A 21953-nucleotide genomic window follows, 5' to 3' on the forward strand; every position below is an offset into this window, starting at 1 on the left:
GGTGGTGTTAGTAGTGGCGATGACGGTGATGGTGGTAAAGATGCTGATGGAGAAAAAGGAGAAAAAATAGAATTGGTAAAAGAGAAAGAAGAGTCCTTGCAAGCTTCTCCACCCCTTGCATCAACAGAGCTTATAGTGTGAAAGTATCACTGTATCAGAAATGAACTCTCTATATTTTCACCAAAAGAACATAGGAGAAATACAGGAATGTACTTTAACAGAACTATCCCCTGTTAGCTAGAGACATAATTTATGATATAAAGTAATTGCTGAAAAACTGAGGGGAAGATGCTACCACTACAAAACATTTAAAAAATAATGAAGTAAAGGATTTCTTTGACTGCCATGAAAGAAAAGTAAATTTTAAATAAGTAGAACTCTTGATGACATCCAAAATGAAATCAGGAAAGGATTTTACTAGAGTGCTTTCTGTAAGTAATGAGAGAAATATCTTTTTTGTTTTAAAAAAATGTTGATGCAGGTAATATTTTAAAATACTGATCAGCCTTCCTTCCCTTGATTTGTAATTCCGCACTCTTTCATGTTTCTGCAAGGTGAACTCTAGAGGAAGTGAGGTGAATATAAACCGTGGACAGTTTGGCATGCATCTATAAAAACACCCACCCTTGGCATGAATGCTATTCATTTTGGCAGGAAGCTTTTATACCTTTTAAAAACAGATTACCTTGTTTGTCTTTTCTTTGTGTCTTTTCATTTTAATCTTCAATTTTAAAGAGAAGTAAAACTACTTTCCGAATAGCGCTGTAGGGCATACCAATTCTGGTTTTGCATAGTCTGGGAGCTGAAAATTTGAATAGAAACTCACGATTAATGAAGTGTTAGGTGAATTTGATTTCATTTTGCTTTTTAAGTTCATACTGTCAGCAGGCCCTGACTTGATAGTCGTGCTAAAGTGGCCATTTAAAACAAATTGCCTTGAAGAGAGGAGCCTTCTGAAAGGAGATCCCTTCAAGGTACTTCGTTTTAAATGAGTGCTCTGATGGCCATGCCCTTGTCCCTGCACTGTTTAAAAGCCTTCCATGTTTGCGCTGTGCTGGATTAATACAAGAATAAAACAGAAACACAAAACACGGTATCTGTTTTTTTTTTAATCAGAGATACCGTGCTGCAGCTGTTAATCCCTTGCTTATACATACTGACCCCAGGCAGTGGCTAGGATGGCACCTGCAAACTAACGGCCCAAAGCGAGATGCCCCCAGTGCAAACAGACAAGGAAGGTAATTTCTGTCCTTCTTGCAGCTGAGAAGCTCATTCAAACAAGCCTTTGGGAAGAAAAAGTCCACCAAGCCTCCTTCCTCACATTCGGACATTGAAGAGCTTACAGATTCATCCCTTCCAGCATCCCCCAAGTTGCCCCACAACGGGAGTGACTGTGGGTCAGCCTCCATGAAGCCCTCGCAGTCTGCCTCTGCGTAAGTCACCCCCTCTGCAGCACGAGGAAGAATCTATTGAAGGAGACTTCAGGCCAGGCCCACGTGTGTGTTCTGAATGGAACCGCAGCACTGTCTATGTGGCCATTATTTCCAGATCTTCCTTAGAATAGCAGACAGCATTCATTTCTCTTCTGTTTTCCATACATTAGAATGTGAATGTTTCTTGATCTCATTCTCCCCTTTTCTAAGTTATTATTTTCACTTATTTCACTGGCATTTGTCCTTGTATCTATCTAACTGTGCATTAAATGCAGGTCACCCCTTGTCTGGCCACCAAAGAAACGGCAAAATGGCCCTGTGATCTACAAGCATAGATCCCGGTAAAATGGAGTGTGATGCATGAAAACTGCTAAGATCCCAGTTCTAACCTAAGCAGTGTTCCCTCCTGCTTTCTCTAAAATCACTCACGTGTGTTTCAACAATGACCACCTCCTCTGCCCTCCTGTTGTGGAAGTAAAACTTTGTTACCTTAAGCCGAACTGCAATCCGTTTTTCTTCAATTGGGTTAGATAACCTAGCCTAGCATTTTTTATAGTATCCCACTAGAATGTTGTAAGAAAGAATAAAACATTTAGAACATAAAACACGTGCTCTGATCATTCTCTTTGTTCTGTATACTGTTTAGTTCAGATTCCGTGTGTGCCCGTGGCGGCAGCTCCCCAGAGCTGTCATATACAGCAAGGCCACAAATAGAACCTTGCACACCCTACTTAATTCCCTTACTTAGAAGAACATAGCACTGTCATTTTGTGACCAGCAACTTAATCCTCACATTAAATAGAAAAGCTATTCATTAATATAACAGAAATTCTTTTTGACATATTTCCTCCCAAGCTGTCTACAAACCAACACAACAGTAAGGATGTCGTGTATGCGACCTTCAAGCAGCCCCAACTAGCCTGCTTGTTTGGGTTGAAACCTTGCTTCAGTTTCATTAGCTGACCTCCTAAATCAGCCGAGCCTACCAGAAGGATTATATAACACTCATCCATTATTTAAATGTCCAAAACTAATCTCCCTGATGTATTGTCTACAATATTTATTTTGAAGTTTTGTGGTAACCTGGAGAGAGTATTATGGCAAATAAGATTATTCTTTGCAAAATTTTGTAAAACTAGAAATCAACATTTTAATACATAATAACTTTGTTTTAAACAAATTTAATATGTTGCAAATAGGTTAAGTCCCTTGAAAAAATGGTTGAATGAGATGTAGTAATACTCTGACTTTCAGCCCCACAAATATTAGCAACAAGGGAATTTTGAGTATCAGTTTCTATACAGTAAAGATAGGTTGTTTTTAAACTTCAAAAAATAGAGATTAAAAAAAGAGAGAGACAAAGGCCTACTCTTTTCAGTTTTGAACCTATGAATGTATTTCTGTTTATGAAACTCTTTTTCCTTTTCTCTAGGTTTTGCCAGCAGCAAATAATCTCTGTACCTGCTGGATAATATTGCAGTTCAGCTTTTAAAAGAATCATTGCCTTTCCTAATCCTCTGGCTTCCCCAGCTGCTGATTTTGTGCTTGTTTCTTTCTTCAGGATCTGTGAATGCACAGAGGCTGAGGCAGAGATAATTCTGCAGTTGAAGAGTGAGCTCAGAGAAAAGGAACTAAAATTAACAGATATTCGGCTGGAGGCCCTCAGCTCTGCACATCATCTCGATCAGATCCGGGAAGCCATGAACCGGATGCAGGTTGGTCTGTAAGCACCTTCAAGGAATGAACAGGAGAGATTTGAAATGCTGCCTATTCTCTTCTCTCAGTTATTGTAAAAGCAAATCTCACATTTAAATCCCTTTTTGAAATGCACTCTTTTTATTTAATCTCCACAACTCCTTTCCTAATATCGGTTGGAGAATTTTGTAAAATCCAGGTTTGGAAATGGGAGTGCAAACTGGCTGGTTGCACTCAAGGACCATTAAAGGCACTTTTGCTAGTGATTGAATTGGCTGACAGCTAAGTTTTCGGAGAAACTACTACAGCCCTTGCTTCTTCACTTTCCTATGATTTACCTTTTGGTATCTTTTTCCTATAATTTTGAAATCTGACTTTCAAACACCTTTACCTATTTTTTATTGAAAAACAAATGAAATGAGGAAAGGACAGAAATATAACACAAGCTTTCTAAATAGGAAAGTAAAAGTGATGTAGAATGCCATCTGTAAAAGTAAAGCTTTTATATGTCTTGGAAGGATCTGAAGGCTAAATTCAGAATCAGTCTGTGCTCAGACTTTCACTTTATTATTGTCAACCAGTAATCACTTGGTACCGCAGATGACTGAAACAGGAAAAGCTCGTTGCCAAGCAGATTCCTATACCACTGATATATATTCATCAAAAGGCATGTGTTGTTTTTATGAGCTCAGTGCCCTGTTTTGAAGGAACAAAAACTTTTTCAGACATTAGCTAGATTCTGAAGTGATAATTTTAAATCACTTCATTTATATTACTTTTGTTTTACTGTAGTTTTCAACTCTCCCTGAATTCAGAATAGTACGAAGGGCATTTTCTTCTATGAGATATTAATAGTATTGCATTAAAATTTTAAATTTGATTTTATTAAAGCATAGTTGATTTATAATGTGTTACAAAGTTTCAGATGTACAGCTCAGTGATTCAGTTGTGTGTGTATATATATATATACACATATATAGAGAGAGATATAGATAGATAGATATAGATACATTCTTTTTTAAATTCTTTTCCCTTATAGGTTTTTACAAAATATTGAGTATATAGTAGGTTTCTCTGTTTTTTATCTGTTTTTATATATATATTGTAGTGTTTAATTCTAAAATGAGAAATGGAATGGCCTCTGCACTTATGTTATTCTTAATTCAGGTGAGACCGCATCCTGGAAAACTCCTCAAATATATGATATATATTTTTTTAAGTATAAAAAAATTCTACTGGTCAGTGTATCTGTATTTGTGAATATCTGAATATGTATATATGGGAGACAGAGAAAGAGATTTACTTTTCCTTCTTTGGAAAGAAATCTTGATTTCATAATTTATATTTGTTTATTTAATATCTCACCACATTAAAAAAAAAAACCTCTGATTAACACTACTAAAAGAGTTGATACCCTTTTCTCTTCAAGTTAGCACCATGTTTTTCAATTTCACGACAGAATGAGATTGAAATACTGAAGGCTGAAAATGACCGGCTGAAGGCGGAGACGGGGAACGTGGCGAAGCCCGCTCGGCCCCCGTCCGAGTCCGCGAGTAGCACCTCCTCGTCCTCCTCGCGGCAGTCCTTAGGACTCTCGCTGAACAATTTGAACATCACGGAGTCTGTTACCTCAGGTGATTTTGTGCGCACGGTGCCTGGGTCACAGCATGCCTAGGACTTCACAAGCGAGGACACCTCGAATCTGGAGACCCTTGCCCACCGCCACCCTCGCCGATCCCCTCTTCAAAGCGTTAACACCCTAATTCTCAGAGATAGCCCTTTTTCCTTATAAGTTCATTCTCTGTCATGATCATCTTAAAAGAACATTCTGTGTAAAAGAGTGAAACGACTTAGAGATACGGTTTTCGTATCATTTTTTAAAACTATTATTTGTGCTTGATACAGATAGGACGGAGTAATATTCTCAGTGATGATCTTCCGTGCTCATCGCAATATAATCAGAACCCCGTGCAACGTGATAGCATTTTGCCCATTTACCGGTGTTTCAGGACCTACTCCTAAATTTGACTAGATGCTCCTGCGTTTTACAGCCCAGGGAGAACACCGTGCTCCTCTGTCTCCAGGCTACAGCTCTATTAAACTGTCACCAAACAGACAAAAAGCAAACACTGGGTTCCATTAGTGTGTTCAGAGTAAGGGTAGCGCTTTAGTCAGTTGCGAATAGAATCATATAATCTAACGTTGTCTTAATATCTGATGAACTATTCCATTATAAAGGATAACTGCTCCCTTAATTGAGCGCGCACACACTGCATTTAACCATTTTTGTATACATGAAAGACTTGGTTGAGAAAAGATTTACAGGAGGATCTGTGGTGATTACAAAGCACAGCCACTAGATGACGCTCGAAAACCAATAATATACATGTTCCTGGGCAATTTTAGATCCCATGGTAGAACTGAGAAACTTCATGACTTGCCTTAAAGTACGCTAAAATATAGAAAACAAAGATAAGATGAAAACGAAAAACACAAAGAAATATACAGAAAGCTGATACTGATGATATTTTAATAAATCATATCTCTTGCTTCTAAAAGATCAGAATTTGTAAAATTCTACTAATTATATCTTCCCTTCATGGGGTAAAATGAATGGCCCCAATGCATACTTGCTTTCTTATAAAAGGTAGCTGGAAACCAAAAGGTAAGTAGGAATTCCCTTAAGTTCATGAAAACATTGTTTTATACCATTTGGCAGGGATTGGGGAAGGAAAATGAATTCTGAAAAAACACATCAAGCCAAAGAAATATTAGTACCCATAGCTCAGCTGGTAAAAGAATCAACCTGCAGTGCAAGAGACCCTGATTCAATCCCTAGATTGGGAGGACCCCCTGGAGAAGGGAATGCCTACCCACTCCGGTATTCTGGCCTGGGGAGTCCCTATAGCCAGAGCAGCCTGGAAGGCTACAGTCCGTGGGGTCACAAAGAGTCAAACAGGACTGAGCGACTGAGCACAGCACAAGAAAAAACAGAGGTTATAATTAACTGATGTTATCAGTCATTAGGTAAAATGAAGCCAAAGAAATATGGTAATAACTTGAATGTATACATTGTCTATGTGGTGTTATCATACACATTCTTCAAAAGATAGGGGAAGAAAAAGAACAAAAGCTTTAAATCTGAGAGTCCTCAGCCACGTCCTATGTGCTGGCTTCTCAGTGAAGAATCCGAGAGAAGTGCAGTAGGACCCACACCTAATGGCAGACAGTGCTGTCCTACGTTCTGGGGCTTCACTTCATAAGGGTTAGTACTTTACAGGAAGGCTTAGGGTGGGATTTTATGGCCTGTTACATGATTTTGTTTTAGTCCAAGGAAATATGATCAGGTTTGAAGGAGGCAACTTTAGTACTGAAAGTAGTTTAGAAAGAACAGCGATATAAAAATTATACTACAACTAATGTCTAGGGAGGCTAGGACTCATAAAGATGAATATAAAGTCAGAGAAATTAAATTTACAATTTCTGTGTCCATGTGATGGCCATGATTCAGAATTTGAGACAATTTGGTGCGGGGAGGATTTTTTCTTTTTTAATGTGCTTTGTAATTACCCATTTCATTATTTATTTTAGTATTGCATAGTTTTCTTCCCTCAGTTATATTTTAAGTGTGATTCTTGTGTCTGAACAGGCAAAAATTTAAATCACTTGACATCACTTGACTAGGAGAGCTTTTATTCCCTTCATGATTGTTTCAGTTCAGTTCAGTTGCTCAGTCGTGTCCGACTCTTTGTGACCCCATGAACCACAGCATGCCAGGCCTCCCTGTCCGTCACCAACTCCCAGAGTCTATCCAAACTCATGTCCATTGAGTCGGTGATGCCATCCAACCATCCCATCCTCTGTCGTCCCCTTCTCCTCCTGCCTTCAGTCTTTCCCAGTATCAGGGTCTTTTCCAATGAGTCAGTTCTTCACATCAGGTGGCCAGAGTATTGGAGTCTCAGCTTCAACATCAGTCCTTCCATTGAACACCCAAGACTGATCTCCTTTAGGATGGACTGGTTGGATCTCCTTGCAGTCCAAGGAACTCTTAAGAGTCTTCTCCAACACCACAGTTCAAAAGCATCTATTCTTCGGCACTCAGCTTTCTTTATAGTCCAACTCTCACATCCATACGTGACCACTGGAAAAACCATAGCCTTGACTAGATGGACCTTCATTGGCAAAGTAATGTCTCTGCTTTTTAATATGCTGTAAAGGTTGTTCATAACTTTCCTTCCGAGGAGTAAGCGTCTTTTAAGTTCATGGCTGCGTCACCATCTGCAGTGATTTTGGAGCCCCCCAAAATAAAGTCTGCCACTGTTCCCACTGTTTCCCCATCTATTTCCCATGAAGTGATGGGACCAGATGCCATGATCTTCGTTTTCTGATTGTTGAGCTTTAAGCCAACTTTTTCACTCTCCTCTTTCACTTTCATCAAGAGGCTCTTTAGTTCTTTATCACTTCTGCCATAAGGGTGGTGTCATTTGCATATCTGAGGTTATTGATATTTCTCCCGACAATCTTGATTCCAGCTTGTACTTCCTCCAGCCCAGCATTTCTCATGAAGTATTCTGCATATAAGTTAAATAAGCAGGGTGACAATATACAGCCTAGACATACTCCTTTTCCTATTTGGAACCAGTCTGTTGTTCCATGTCCAGTTCTAACTGTTGCTTCCTGAACTGCATACAGGTTTCTCAGGAGGTAGGTTAGGTGTTCTGGTATTCCCATCTCCTTCAGAATTTTCCAGAGTTTATTGTGATCCACACCATCAAAGGCTTTGGCACAATCCATGAAGCAGAAATAGATGTTTTTCTGGAACTCTCTTGCTTTTTCCACGATCCAGCAGATTTTGGCAGTTTGATCTCTGGTTCCTCTGCCTTTTCTAAAACCAGCTTGAACATCTGGAAATTCACAGTTCATGTACTGTTGAAGCCTGGCTTGGAGAATTTTGAGCATTACTTTACTAGCATGTGAGATGAGTGCAATTATGCAGTAGTTGAGCATTCTTTGGCATTGCCTTTCTTTGGGATTGGAATGAAAACTGACCTTTTCCAGTCCTGTGGCCACTGCTGAGTTTTCCAATTTGCTGACATATTGAGTGTGGCACTTTCACAGCATCATCTTTTAAGATTTGAAATAGCTCAACTGGAATTCCATCACCTCCAGTGGCTTTTTTCATAGTGATGCTTCGTAAGTCCCATTTGACTTCACATTCCAGGATGTCTGGCTCTAGGTGAGTGTGAGTGATCACACCATCATGATTATCTTGGTCATGAATATCTTTTCTTTACAGTTTCTGTGTATTCCTGCCACCTCTTCTTAACATCTCCTGTTTCTGTTAGGTCCATACCATTTCTGTCCTTTATTGTGCCCATCTTTGCATGAAATGTTCCCTTGGTATCTCTGATTTTCTTGAAGAGATCTCTAGTCTTTCCCATTCTATTGTTTTCCTCTATTTCTTTGCATTGATCTCTGAGGAAGGCTTTCTTATCTCTCCTTGCTATTCTTTGGAACTCTGCATGGTTAATGGGCTCAAACTTGACAATCAAAAGTGCTTTTGTGCTGGGGCTTTTTAACAGAAAAGCTTTGTAGAGTACATGACTAATTAAAAAAAAAAGAACTAGACAGAGGACAGTTGACAGGGGTCCAGGTCCTGAAATATAGTGCATGCTCCATGCATCCAGTGAAGACAGGCATGTGAAAAACCTTGATGTTTTCTTGTCAGTATTTCACTTGATTGGAACCAGAATGGCAAATCTTTTTATTCTTTTTTTCAATATGTTGACAGAGAACCATAACTTATTTTCCAGGTAAATAAACCAAAAACAAAACACAAAGAACCCTATCTCAAATTGGCTGTTACTTGTTTTCCCTCGGAGTTGTTTCCCTCAGTGATCATCCCATTGGTGTGCTGATGGGGAGACCCAGAGTGAGCCGCAGTGTTCTCCTCCAACTGTTAATACAAGAAGTTAGAACAGACACACGGAGAAAAGAAGCAATGGTTAGAACAGATGAACTTACCAGATACTGAGGATAAAGTGCTTTAAAAGCATTGTCCTTTATGCTCTCGATAACTCTGCCAAGCTGAAGGTTTTATAGCCCATTTTACAGATGAAGAGGCCAAGACTTGGGGAAGTGATTACTATAATTAGTTCAGTAAGTGATAGAGCAGGGAATTCATCTTCTTTCTCATCATGGTATTCATTTCCAATGCCCAGGACAGTACCTGCTTTCTTTGATGCTTAATGAATTATTATTTTAAATAATTATTTTTGAATATTTATGAATAGTTATGAATAATCAAACAATGTACTAAAGATGTGGTTTGATCATGAATTATAAAGATATTTAGATGTGAATAATTAGCCACTTAAAAATTTTGAGAAATGGAACAAGAATTAAAATGATACTTAAGGAAGAGTTTTGAGCAGGATAAGCAAAGATGAGACCAGGAGGATGTTCATCTAGTAAAAAAAAAAAAAAAAAATTCCAGTAAGGGAGATTGTCTTTGACAATTTAAAAATTTCTAGCAAAAAAATCTCCATATTCCTTAAACTCTAAGTTTGTTTTTCATTGTTATGGTATTGTGGCATTTTAAAAACTCCTTTCTTTGTAAAATTGTGTATTCCAATTATTAAAGTAATAGAACCATTTTATTTTCAGAACCCATTTGATGAAATTGTTTCTTTAATATAATGATACAGTCAAAGTCCTTGTCTCTCTGAATTTACAGTTTGAGCAATTGAGTCCTCTTGTCACCAGGCACATGTGATCTTCAACATGTAGCTAAGTTTCCTTTGTCCACAGAGCACTATCTTCATATTAAATATGCCTCTATAATATCATCATTTTCAAGGGAAAACACATGTGGGATAGTTTGCCTTGCTCATTCTCCAAATTGAACATTAATCTCATATACTATATTTAAAAATTAATCTTTAATCACATTTAAAGTTGGTAGTTTAAAGGTTAACTAGCTTTATCATGCTTCTGTAACTCTTGGCTGATTACTAGAAATATCATTTTTGTTTTGAAACTGTGAGCAGAAAGAGGACAGAAGAGCAATAATTAATATATTTATGCAGGGAAGTATAATGCCATCATTGAAATTCAAAACATTACCTAAAATTACAGATATAAGGAAAAGTAGTCATATAGCTGTGTTTGTACCAAATGCTTGAAAATAATTTCAGTTGACAGTCAATCTCAGCACCTTTGCCTTCATAATTTCATGGGTTTTGAGCTTGGATATTTTCAGCTAGATATAAAATCAGATTGCTTTTCAATTTGTGGCAGTTATAATGGTAACTACATATTACTCAGGTATTACTCAGACCTGTGCATAATAGGAAAAGAAACCCCTTATTTCCTCATCTAATGCGATGGCCCAGCACTTGGGTGAAGATCTTTGAAAACAGAAATAAAGTCTTAGATGAAAACTTTAATCCAAGCACAGCCACCTATCTTCTTGAAAGCGAGGTTTTTCACATGTGTTAAGGTAGAGTGAATGGCAGAAAAGGTAAATATTCCCCTTGAAAAACGTAAAACTGTGGGGGAGAAAGAGATGACAGTAGAGAAATCCGAGCTAATGTTCCTCTGTTATGTGTGTGTGTGTGTGTTTCTTTGGAAATTTGGTAGATATTTTGCTGGATGATCCTGGTGATGCAACTGGACATAAGGATGGCCGCAGTGTGAAAATTATAGTCTCCATAAGCAAGGGCTACGGCCGAGCAAAGGTATTTCTTTAATTTTAAGCTCTTTATTACCATGAATGAACATAAGTCAAATATACTGAAATATGAGTATTTGTCCTAATAAGTATACTACCAGCAGAGTTTGTCTTGGCATTGGCTTAATATGTTTCTAAAAGCATGAAAGTTAGGGACTCAAAAGAAATGGCCTCATCCTATAGATAGAAATATGTCTCCATACTTCATGTTTATTCATGAAAACAGTAGCGGTTGTTACAGCCACCCTCATTCCTAAAACCTAAAAAGAAACACATGGCTTTCTTTGACATAAACATCTTATCTAGCTAAATACAGGTGATGTTTATGATGTATGGTACCATGTTGCTAGAACTGTCAAGATGGTCTTTCTACAAAAAGGAGACTACAAGCTATATGGCTATTCTAGACACTAGAAAGATAGATATATTTTATTAGACTCATTATAACAATGTCCATTAATGCTACTTATGTGTATCGTTTTTAAGCAAGGCCTTAGCTGAAAAGGCAAATATTTAATTTTTCTGGAATCAAATACTGCCTTCAAATTGGCAGTGTCATCCTGATCCTAGACTCTTCTTGAAACAAAAAATATTTTTCCAAGTTGAAATGGTATATCAGTGGCCAAAGATACAAAATTAGTAGGTATCCAAATTTTTTTGTATCAAACAGAAGAGGAAAGAACTTTAGAATTTTAAGATAATTGAAGTATTTAAGTTTGAAAAGTGATCTAGCAATTGTGAATTTTTACATTGAGCATATATTCTAAGAATTCTAATGCCATAAGCTTTCTGCTTGAACTGCAGATCTATGCCTGAACTTCCCATGTGAGTCTTTTTGTAAAAGACTATAATAGTCTCAGTGAAGCTTGAAAGATCTCTGATTTATAAGCAGCTGCTTAAAAGCACTGTAAGCATGTCCATTTTGACTCAGTTACATTAACACCAGAACATGTTTTCTTTTTCAACATAATTCTGAAAGACAATATTTCTGAATGTTAAAAAGAAGTTCTCTTGGTCTTCTTGAGTTACCATAACAAAATACTGCAGATTGGATGGCTTAAACAATGTTTTCTCATGGATATTAAGTCCAAGATCAAGGTGCTGTCTGGTTTGGTTCCTGAAAAGGGCTCTCTCTTTGGGTTGCAAAATGGCACCTTCTTGGCTATGTCCTCACAGGCCTTTCCTCAATGTGTGTACTTGGGGAGAGAGAGATCTCTGTCTCACTTGCCCTACTTTGAAGGCTACTGATCCTATGATGTCAGACCCACTGTCATGTCCTAATTTAACTCTTATTACCTCCTGCTGACTCCATTTCCAAACACAACCAACTGGGACTTGTGGTTTGATATATGAATTTGAGTGGAACAAGAACATTCAGTCTATAACAGTGGTATAAAAATAACAGTGGTTTTGCTATGAATTTCTTTTTTTTTTTTTTTAACAAATATTGGTTTCAGGTTATACCTAAGTAGTGGTGATAATCATTTACCCTTATAGAGTTAAATGCTACAGGTGAAGAAATGGAGGTCTGAGCCAGCTAAGTGACTTGACCTAACATCACTTTTCTTAATTACATGGTAAATGTAGTTTCACTTTAGACTTTCATATATGAAAAGTAAACTAACCACTTTAATAGTTTTGCTATGAAATGAACCATGTTTATATTTAAAACACCAAAACCCTACCAAAAAAAAAAAAATCAAGTCAATGAAAGTCTTTGAGTTTTGAAATGTAATTTTGAAGATTCTCCAAGAATCTTCAAGAATTCCTTGTAATCCTGTAGGATTTCCTGGCACATATTCTAAATATTGAATTTTCTGAGAAATTCAAAGTGGAGCTTGAGTTGTGAATATATGAATGCCATACTGCCATGGATAAGTTATTTTTCAATTTGGATTCGATTTTAGAGATAATCTAAATAAAAAATAATAAACTGAGTTTTGGACTTAACATTTAGATTGCAAAAATGTTAAGATGAGATTTTAGGACTCAAGATAGAGTTCTGTTGCGTCTCTATCACCATCTCCTTCCCACCAAGTTGCTTCTCTTCAGAAAGGTACCTGCTCGCTAAAATGGAAGACTGTTCTCTCCCGGACCTTTCCTTTCTACTGAACAGGTCATGAATCAGTTTATCTTGGCCATACCACTTCATCTAACCTCTTTCTCTCTTGTTTTGTTGATATTCCTGTTACTTTGCTTGTTAGTTAATTAGTTACTTTGGTTGCTTTGTTTGCTGGGGTATTTTGTATAATCCACTGTATATGTCTACTATTATATAAACCATGTTTGATATATATTTTACTGTTAATCACCACCAATATTAACATTTTTAGTAGACATACTAAAACAAGATACAGTTAGGTTTTATCTTATTTTATTTTGATCTTACTTAGGATCAGAAGTCTCAGGCATATTTGATAGGATCCATTGGTGTTAGCGGAAAAACCAAGTGGGATGTCTTAGATGGTGTAATTAGACGTCTCTTTAAGGTACGTGGTACAAGATATCCTGATACTAATTTTCAAACGTGTTTCCTTTTGGATGCTTCCCTTAGCTTTAATGGCATGTACATATCTGCTTTTCCTCTCCTGCATTTTAAATATTAAAGAAAGTTTCCTCTTTATGCTGTGTGATATGAATAGTTATTGTAGTACCCAGTTCTAAAGTTCATGACAGCTAGTTTCATATGCCCATGAATTTTACACTGGAGTGGTACCTCTGTTTTGACTTTGTGTCTTTGTGTGTACAATTGTAGGAATATGTGTTCAGAATTGATTCCTCCACTAGCCTTGGTCTGAACTCCGACTGCATTGCCAGCTACTGTATAGGAGACTTAACTAGATCCCATGGCCTAGAAGTGCCTGAGCTGCTGCCTTGTGGATACCTTGTTGGTGATAATAACGTCATCACTGTGAACCTGAAAGGTAAAAATAAAAATGGGAAAAAAAAAAACCCCACAATTGCATTTTTACCAATGTTTATTTTCCTTTTTTTTTTTTTTGCAGTTTCACTTCAAATTTTCATATTTGAAAAGTGGGCTAACTACTTTAATAGTTTGGGTATGAGATAAACCATATTTATATTAAAAACACAAAAATCCAACTAAAAACAAAAAATCAAGTAAATTAGAGTCTTTGAGTTTTGAGATGCAATTTTGAAGATTCTCAAGGACTCACAGAGGAAGTGACACGTCAATTTTCAAATTTCTAGGTTTTCTGCATTGTCCTCTTTGATTTAGGGGAGATTTCTAAAAGTTTATTGCATATTCTAAGGTAATATATTCATCCCTATACCTTCAATTTTAATATATGTATGCTCAACAAGGGCTTCCCTGGTAGCTTAGATGGTAAGAAATCTGCCTGCAATGCAGGAGGCTCAAGTTTGATCCCTGGCTTGGGAAGATCCCTTGGAGAAGGAAATAGCTACCCAGTCAAGTGATCTTACCTGGAGAATCCCATGGACAGAGGAGCCTGGCAGGCTACAATCCGTGGGGTCACAAAGAGTTGGACGCAGCGGAGAAACTAAGCACATAGTCAATGAATACCCACTGGGGATAGAGAATGGAAGTTAAGAATCAGGGATGAGAAATTATTTTGCTTTGAATAATGTGATTATTTCTAGGTAAATGGAATATCTCAAGTATCCTTGTCTCCATAATTTCTTGTTCACATATGTTAATGAGTTCAGAACACATCTATGTAACTATGGATTAATAGAGGGATTTGTCAATATTTTATTTTATGATTAAGATAGTTGAGTTACTAAAAGAAGATACTGTTGCTCTCCTTAATTCCTTGCCAAATATCACAGTATATATTCTTCAAAAGCTTAAGTGATGGTATAGCAGGGATGTATAATGAGAGCTAGAAGGAAGTAAATAGGAGGAGAAAAGAGGAGGACAAAGAGAGGAACACAAATTTAGGTATTTTATTTTAATTTTTATATTTATGCTTAACAAAATTACCACCTTCAAAGAGAAGAATGATTCTTGATAGAATTCATAGTAATGCTTCCACTTCTCTGTGGAAACGTGAGTGGGAAGCATGAAGTAGACAGGGGACAGAGTCTCGGGAAGAGCAACTGGCTTGCCTTCATTCACATGCTCACTCTGCCTTGTTACTCATGTATTCTGTCTTAAAATAGCAACACATGTTGGTGAGACAGAAATGTCAAGGAAAGTCTCTTGCAAGGAGTGTTATTCCTATGGCTAACAAAGCCCAGTTGCCAGTTGACACTGTGTTTTAAATTCTAGCTTATGTAGAACCATAAGCCATTCTCTTCCCTTTGTTTCTCCCTTCAGGGGTAGAAGAAAACAGTTTGGACAGTTTTGTTTTTGATACTCTGATTCCTAAACCAATTACCCAAAGATACTTTAACTTGTTGATGGAGCATCACAGAATTATACTCTCAGGACCTAGTGGTACTGGAAAGACCTATTTAGCACACAAACTTGCTGAATATGTAATAACCAAATCTGGGAGGAAAAAAACAGAGGATGCAATCGCCACTTTTAATGTGGACCACAAGTCTAGTAAGGTAAGTCACAGACTCCTAAGACAACCGCTGCCATTTATCCGTAAGTGTATTACTCAGCTAAGCATTAAGATCATGAAACTTCCATATTGTGCGTGGAAACATATCTATCTCATTGGCCAAGGCTAGAATCTGGAGAATGAATAAACCCTATTTTGTGAATTTGAATAAGACTGCTCAGTGGCATTCAGTTATCTACTACTTCACAAGCATTGGGAATTGTCAGAAGAAAAGAACAATGTCTCTATTGTCTAATTTCTCTGAGACATCCATTTAGGAAGTGTTAGAGCAAGAAGAGATCCAAGTAAATACTATGGAAGCAAGAGGCTAGAACTCTTACTGGAGGAATCAGAGCTTTCAAAAGTCAGTGTCTGGTCTGGGTCATAATAAACAAGGAATTAACTGGAATATTACAACAATGCAGATTTGGGTATGATTAATATATTCTAAGCAGAAATTCTGGGAGCAGAAAATTGTTTACATCATATTTCTATAGGATTTCTGTGTAGGAAACGTAGGAAATTGAATAGTGTTCCATTTCACCATCACCTAAGGTCTCAGTCACTTTAGTTCAGTTCATTGCTCAGTTGTATCTGACTCTTTGCAACCCCATGGACTACAGCACGCCAGGCCTCCCTATCCATCACCAACTCCCAGAGTTTACTCAAATTCATGTCCATTGAGTCAGTGATGCCATCCAACCATCTCATCATCTGTCATCCCCTTCTCCTCCTGCCTTCAATCTTTCCCAGCATCAAGGTCTTTTCCAGTGAGTCAGTTATTTGCATTAGGTGGCCAAAGTATTGGAGTTTCAGCTTTAACATCAGTCCTTCCAATGAATATTCAGGACTGATTTTCTTTAGAATGGACTGGTTGGATCTCCTTGCTGTCCAACAGACTCTCAAGAGTCTTCTTCAACACCATAGTCCAAAAGCATCAATTCCTCAGCGTTCAGCTTTCTTTATGGTCCAACTCACATCCATACATAACTACTGGAAAAACCATAGCTTTGACTAGACAGATCTTTGCTGGCCAAGTAATATCTCTGCTTTTTAATATGCTGTCTATGTTGGTTATAACTTTTCTTTCAAGGAGCAAGCATATTTTAATTTTCTGGCTGCAGTCACCATCTGCAGTGATTTTAGAGCCCCAAAATATAAAGTCTGTCACTTTTTCCATTGTTTTCCCTTCTATTCGCCATGAAGTGATAGGACTGGATGCTGTGATCTTAGGTTTCTGAATGTTGACTTTTAAGCCAACTTTTTCACTCTCCTCTTTCACTTTCATCAAGAGGCTCTTTAGTTCTTCTTCCCTTTCTGCCATAAGGGTGGTGTCATCTGTATATCTGAGGTTATTGATATTTCTCCCAGCAATCTTAATTCCAGCTTGGCTTCATTCATCCAGCCTGGCATTTCACATGATGTACTCTGCATATAAGTTAAATAAGCAGGATGACAGTATACAGCCTTGACATACTCCTTTACCAATTTGGAACCAGTCTGTTGTTCCATGTCCATTTCTAACTGTTGCTTCTTGACCTGCATACAGATTTCTCAGGAGGCAGGTCAGGTGGTCTAATATTCCCATCTCTTGAAGAATTTTCCACAGTTTGTTGTGATCCACACAGTCAAAGGCTTTGGCTTAGTCAGTAGAACAGAAGTAGATGTTTTTCTGGAACTCTCTTGTTTTTTTTGATGATCCAGCCAACGTTGGGAATTTGATCTCTTGTTCTTCTGCCTTTTTAAAATCCAGCTTGAACATCCGGAGGTTCATGGTTCACGTATTGTTGAAGCCTGGCTTGGAGAATTTTGAGCATTACTTTGCTAGTGTGTGAGATGAGTCTCTACTAAGGTCTAGTATACCAGAATTATCATCCTGAACACTCTCAGCTGTTAAATAGTCATGAGGGGATATAAAATGCAGCCAGTACTTTCATATACTCCAAGCAATGTCAACAATTTTAAAAAGAAAATAGTTGATGCCTGACATATCTCTAACACTGGGCTACTTTTACTGATAGTTACTAATTACATTCTCAGTCAGTGCAGCCTGAGGTTCTCTTAGAAAACTACATCTGTTATTAGCAATACCTCAAAGTTACCCAGATGACACTGGGTCACTGGGATTTTTTTCAAAAATGACCTGGTTAAATGATCTAAACTGACCCAGTCTCACAGTAACCTCCCTCCTACAAATATTTAGAAAATAAACACGACTCCCTAAAGCAGCCCCAAACCACTAAATTCTTGAAAGATGTTTAATTTAGTGAACAAAAATGCCTTAAAGGAATAGTTCATCAAGTTCATGTCACTGACCAACTGTGAAACCTGGGGCTGAGTCTTGAATTTCTGTGTGCCTCAGTTTTCCCAGCTATAAAATGGGGAAAATAGTGAAGCTGTGTTAAGGACTAAAGGAGTGACTCTGTGTGTGTGTGTGTGTGTGTGTGTGTGTGTGAGAGAGAGAGAGAGAGAGAGAGAGAAATAGATGCAGGGGAAGAGAGAGAATAGTACACATAGCAAGCACTGTCTAAGGCTTGCCCACAGTTACTAATTATAGCTCTTGGCTCCAATGAGGATTTCTTATGCAAATACACTCAGACCCATACAGACCACCCACCCCTGTGACACACACAGACCTTTGTTCAAATTGTCATATGTGTTTTTCAAGGAGAACAGACGTGTATAAGGCATGATGGTATCTCCTCATGTTGACTCAATAGAGCGCATGAATTCTGACTACATCCTTGGAATTCAGCACTATTCAGATTGTTGATGAACCAAACATTCTCATTTCAAGTAGAGAGAGACATGGCACCTGAGACAGAATATTAAATTCTTCTCTAAGTAAAAGCAAAAGACACAGCTGTTTGTTTGCTTCAGCCTACATGTCCAATGCCCTCAATGAATTCTGGGTCTCCTCATAGCTTTATTTAAAAGCTTTAGCATATTATGTTTCTTTTCAGCCAAAATGATAAAATAATTGACATATCTTAATTACCCTGTGTTCTCTTTGATTTTTCCTTGATGTTAATGTGAAATAACTTTTTAGAAGTTACTTCCTTTCTGAAAAAAAAAAAAAACTAGTTGGAAAATAGGAAAAGAATAGATTTGTTCGAGGAAATGGGACTTTGATAAAGTTGGAGAATCACTTAAAGTCAAATTTTGAGTCAAGTTGACCGGCCTTCCGCAGGATATAATTTGACATGCTAAAATAAAGTAGGGTAACTTATATTAGTTCTAAAACTTGCCTCACTCCATAAGACACTGTCATATCTAAGTTATTTTTATTTCAGTTAAAAAATGTTTAGTGCTTGGGGATGTTTTTAAGCAATAACAATTTATATGGCCTTTAAAATTTGATCAAATACAGGCAGCACTCTTATTTTCTACTTTTTCTGAATAAAATCACTTGTGCCATTATGAGGTGAGTTTAATCTTTGTTATGATAAAGTAATAAATAAAGCATGACAAAAGTGAACAGAATGAATGATGCTAGAGAACAGTTATAGGAAGAAATCCATGGACAAGTCACATAGCATTCATCACCAAGAAAGCACAAAATGCAACTAACAAATGTTTATTATTTCTTTATGGTTGTAAGATATGAATGACCTCTCGGTAATGTTGGATACCAAGACCTGGCCAGAGAATTTGGCCAGTTCTTGCCACATTGTTAGAGGATTTGCGATTATTTTCAGGGAGCTGATGGTACGTGAGAGTGGTATAGAGAAATGGGGATGGCAGGTTAGCATTGTGGGAGGGACAGCCGAGTGTCAGTTTATGAAACTAAAGGGTGAATAAGGTGTGAGATAAATGACTTCCCTGAGAACCAGAGCTGCGGAACTGCTGACATGCTTTATGCTGTGCCTCTGATAGCTCTGAAGGGGCAAAGGCACAAAGTACTCACTGATTCCAAAAACGTCCAACAATAAACCATCAAATGAAAACAAATCTTTTCATGTTTTTGGTGTCTCTGCATTTTACATTCTGTCCTTCTTCCCATTCTTCACGCCCTCTCTTGAGCTGCCAGCTGGAATATTTTGATTGAAAGCAGGACACATAAACAATTACACTTTGTGACGTTTGATATAGTGGGCCCAGAAGGCTGGAGATGGATTTGGTAAAGAATACGTGGCCAGCTGAAGCCATTTGGAATGTTAGGTGGGAAAAGATCAGAAAGCTGGACTCGGCAGATTCATTTTGAGTGTGTCTAGAGTCAGAATGAAGGAAAACAGTGATCAATAGCTTTTATGCAACCACTGTGTTCTGTGTATATTTTCAAAGTATGGGATTCATCTCATTATCAATATCCATCTGGTAGATATACCTGTTTATTTTTCTGCCTTATTAGATCTTGGACTGAAACTTCTAATGCTAATGCATCAATACGTCAGTCTAAGATTTTACCCCAGTTAAGCTCAGGTGAAGATCATGAAGTGATTTCAAATGGGGTTTTAAAAAAAAAAAAAAAACACCTCAAGTTATATGACTGAATTATTTGTATTTGCCTATTTCTACTTCTGACTGGCCCATACCTTTTATTAGATTCCCAAAGGAATCTGCTACCAGTCTCAAGACAAAAGAGAACCGTAATAGAATCTTCTAGCCCTAGTTTTTCAGAAATCACCCAGTGACTTCTTATTTACCAAATCCAAGTCAAGCTTCTCCAACTCCCTGTTCGCACCCCGCCCCCACGGCCTCCCTGCTTCAGCTCCTCCTGGTCCTCCTCTCCCCTCGCCTCCCTCCTGCTTTCTCTCTTTTGATTTATGTATACCAGATTACTATGATTGATCCCCCTTTCTAGAAATTGTTCTCATTTTCATGAGCATGGAATTCTCTCCTTCTTTCCTTCCTACCTTCTAGTAAGCTCCTTCTTAGTGTCATTCACTGACTGTTCTTCCTTCACCTTCCAGTGAATATAAATATTCCTCAGCATTCTGATCTCCTCCACATCTGTTCTCATCCGGATAACTCCCTTGTTTGAACTTGTGTTGGTTCCAGTTGGACACTATTAGCCATGCCCGTCTTCCATATGGTAGACATTTCTGTCAGCTTACAGATATGTTTCCATGAGTACAGTAAATATACACATTTAGAAATGCCAAGTTCAACTCTGAAAATGTATCACAAATGCATCTTCTTCTATCCATCTCTGCTACCACCACCCTCCCAACCAAATGAACACTCTATCACTTACCTGGGCTACTGCAGTTGCTTACTAACTGCTTGATTTACAATTTCCATTAAATTCCAATTCTCTCAGTGTGTCTCTTTTTGCTTTCACTTCGTGGAAATGGAATGTCTTTTCCTAATTAAAAGCTGACCACTTTAAAATCCAGCAGTGGCTCCCCATTGCTGTCTGCTCTAGGTCAAAAATCTTCCCGTATCCCTATTATTCCTCTTGAGTCCCAGTGTGCCTTGGCTTCAGCAATTTCAGTATTCTCTTGACTGATTTCTCTTCTTCCTTTACAATAGACTTGTGGTTGTTCAGTTGCCCAGTTGTGTCTGACTTTTTGCAACCCCATGGACTGCAGCAGGCCAGGCCTCTCTGTCCCTCACCATCTCCTGAAGTTTGCCCAAGTTCATGTCACTTGTATCGGTGGCGCCATCCAACCATCTCATCCTCTGATGCCCTCTTCTCCTTCTGTCCTCCATCTTTCCCAGCATCAGGGACTTTTCCAACAAGTCAGCTGTTCACATTGGAAAACCGAAATACTGGAATTTCAGTTCAGCATCAGTCCTTCCAACGAATATTCAGGGCTGATTCCCCTTAAGGTTGATGGTTTGATCTCCTTGCTGTCCAGGGGACTCTCAGGAGTCTTCTCCAGCACCACAGTTCAGAGGCATCAATTCTTCACTGCCCCACCTTCTTGACGGTCCAACTCTCACAGCTGTTCATGACCACTGGGAAGACCATTGCCTTGACCATACGGACCTTTGTCGACAGAGTAATGTCTCTGATTTTCAACACACTGTCTAGGTTAGTCATAACTTTCCTGCCGAGAAGCAAACATCTTCTGATTTCATGGCAGAAGTCACCATTTGAAGTGATTTTAGAGCCGCAGAAGAGGAAACATGTCACTACTTGCACCTTTTCCTCCTCTATTTGCCGTGAAATAAGGGGCTGGATGCCATGATCTTAGTTTTTTTCTTAGTATTTAGTTTTAAGCTGGCTCTTTCATTCTCTTCCTTCACCCTCATCAAGAGGCTCTTTAGTTTAAATAAAGTAAAATAATAATAAAAAAAGGGGCTCTTTAGTTCCTTTTTGCTTTCTGCCATTAGGCTGGTATCATCCGCATATCTGAGGTTGTGTTGATTCTGGCCTATGTTGATTCCAGTTTGTAACTCATCCAGCCCGGCATTTCTCATGATTGTATAGAGTTAAACAATATATTTACCTCACTTCAAAATCATGATTCTGGCTACATTACTCAGATCTCCAAAATAGTCAATGTTTCTTCACTGTCAGTAGGAAAAGTCCAGTAGTCTTAACAATCATTCAAAGTTGCAAACTTTTCTTTCCGATTTACTTACAACTCTTTCACAAATCATATACTACCA

The 21953-nt window shown here is 38.0% G+C and overlaps 1 protein-coding gene across 20 annotated transcripts in view; it reads left to right on the plus strand.

The window, feature by feature from the left end:
• NAV3 (neuron navigator 3) overlaps positions 1-21953 on the plus strand; it is a 902370-nt gene that overhangs the window by 861747 nt on the left and 18670 nt on the right. For 11 of the 20 annotated variants that reach the window (XM_069584096.1, XM_069584098.1, XM_069584085.1 and 8 more), the window contains 9 exons: positions 555-575; positions 1261-1433; positions 1709-1774; positions 2995-3148; positions 4588-4762; positions 10770-10867; positions 13254-13349; positions 13616-13784; positions 15161-15396. In XM_069584096.1, coding sequence (XP_069440197.1) covers positions 555-575; positions 1261-1433; positions 1709-1774; positions 2995-3148; positions 4588-4762; positions 10770-10867; positions 13254-13349; positions 13616-13784; positions 15161-15396 — 1188 coding nt within the window. The remainder of the gene's footprint in view (positions 1-554; positions 576-1260; positions 1434-1708; positions 1775-2994; positions 3149-4587; positions 4763-10769; positions 10868-13253; positions 13350-13615; positions 13785-15160; positions 15397-21953) is intronic. The other 9 variants (XM_069584091.1, XM_069584097.1, XM_069584104.1 and 6 more) reach the window with 3 other exon arrangements.

This window comes from Ovis canadensis, chromosome 3 (assembly GCF_042477335.2).
Source record: "Ovis canadensis isolate MfBH-ARS-UI-01 breed Bighorn chromosome 3, ARS-UI_OviCan_v2, whole genome shotgun sequence".
Classification (NCBI taxonomy): domain Eukaryota; kingdom Metazoa; phylum Chordata; class Mammalia; order Artiodactyla; family Bovidae; genus Ovis; species Ovis canadensis.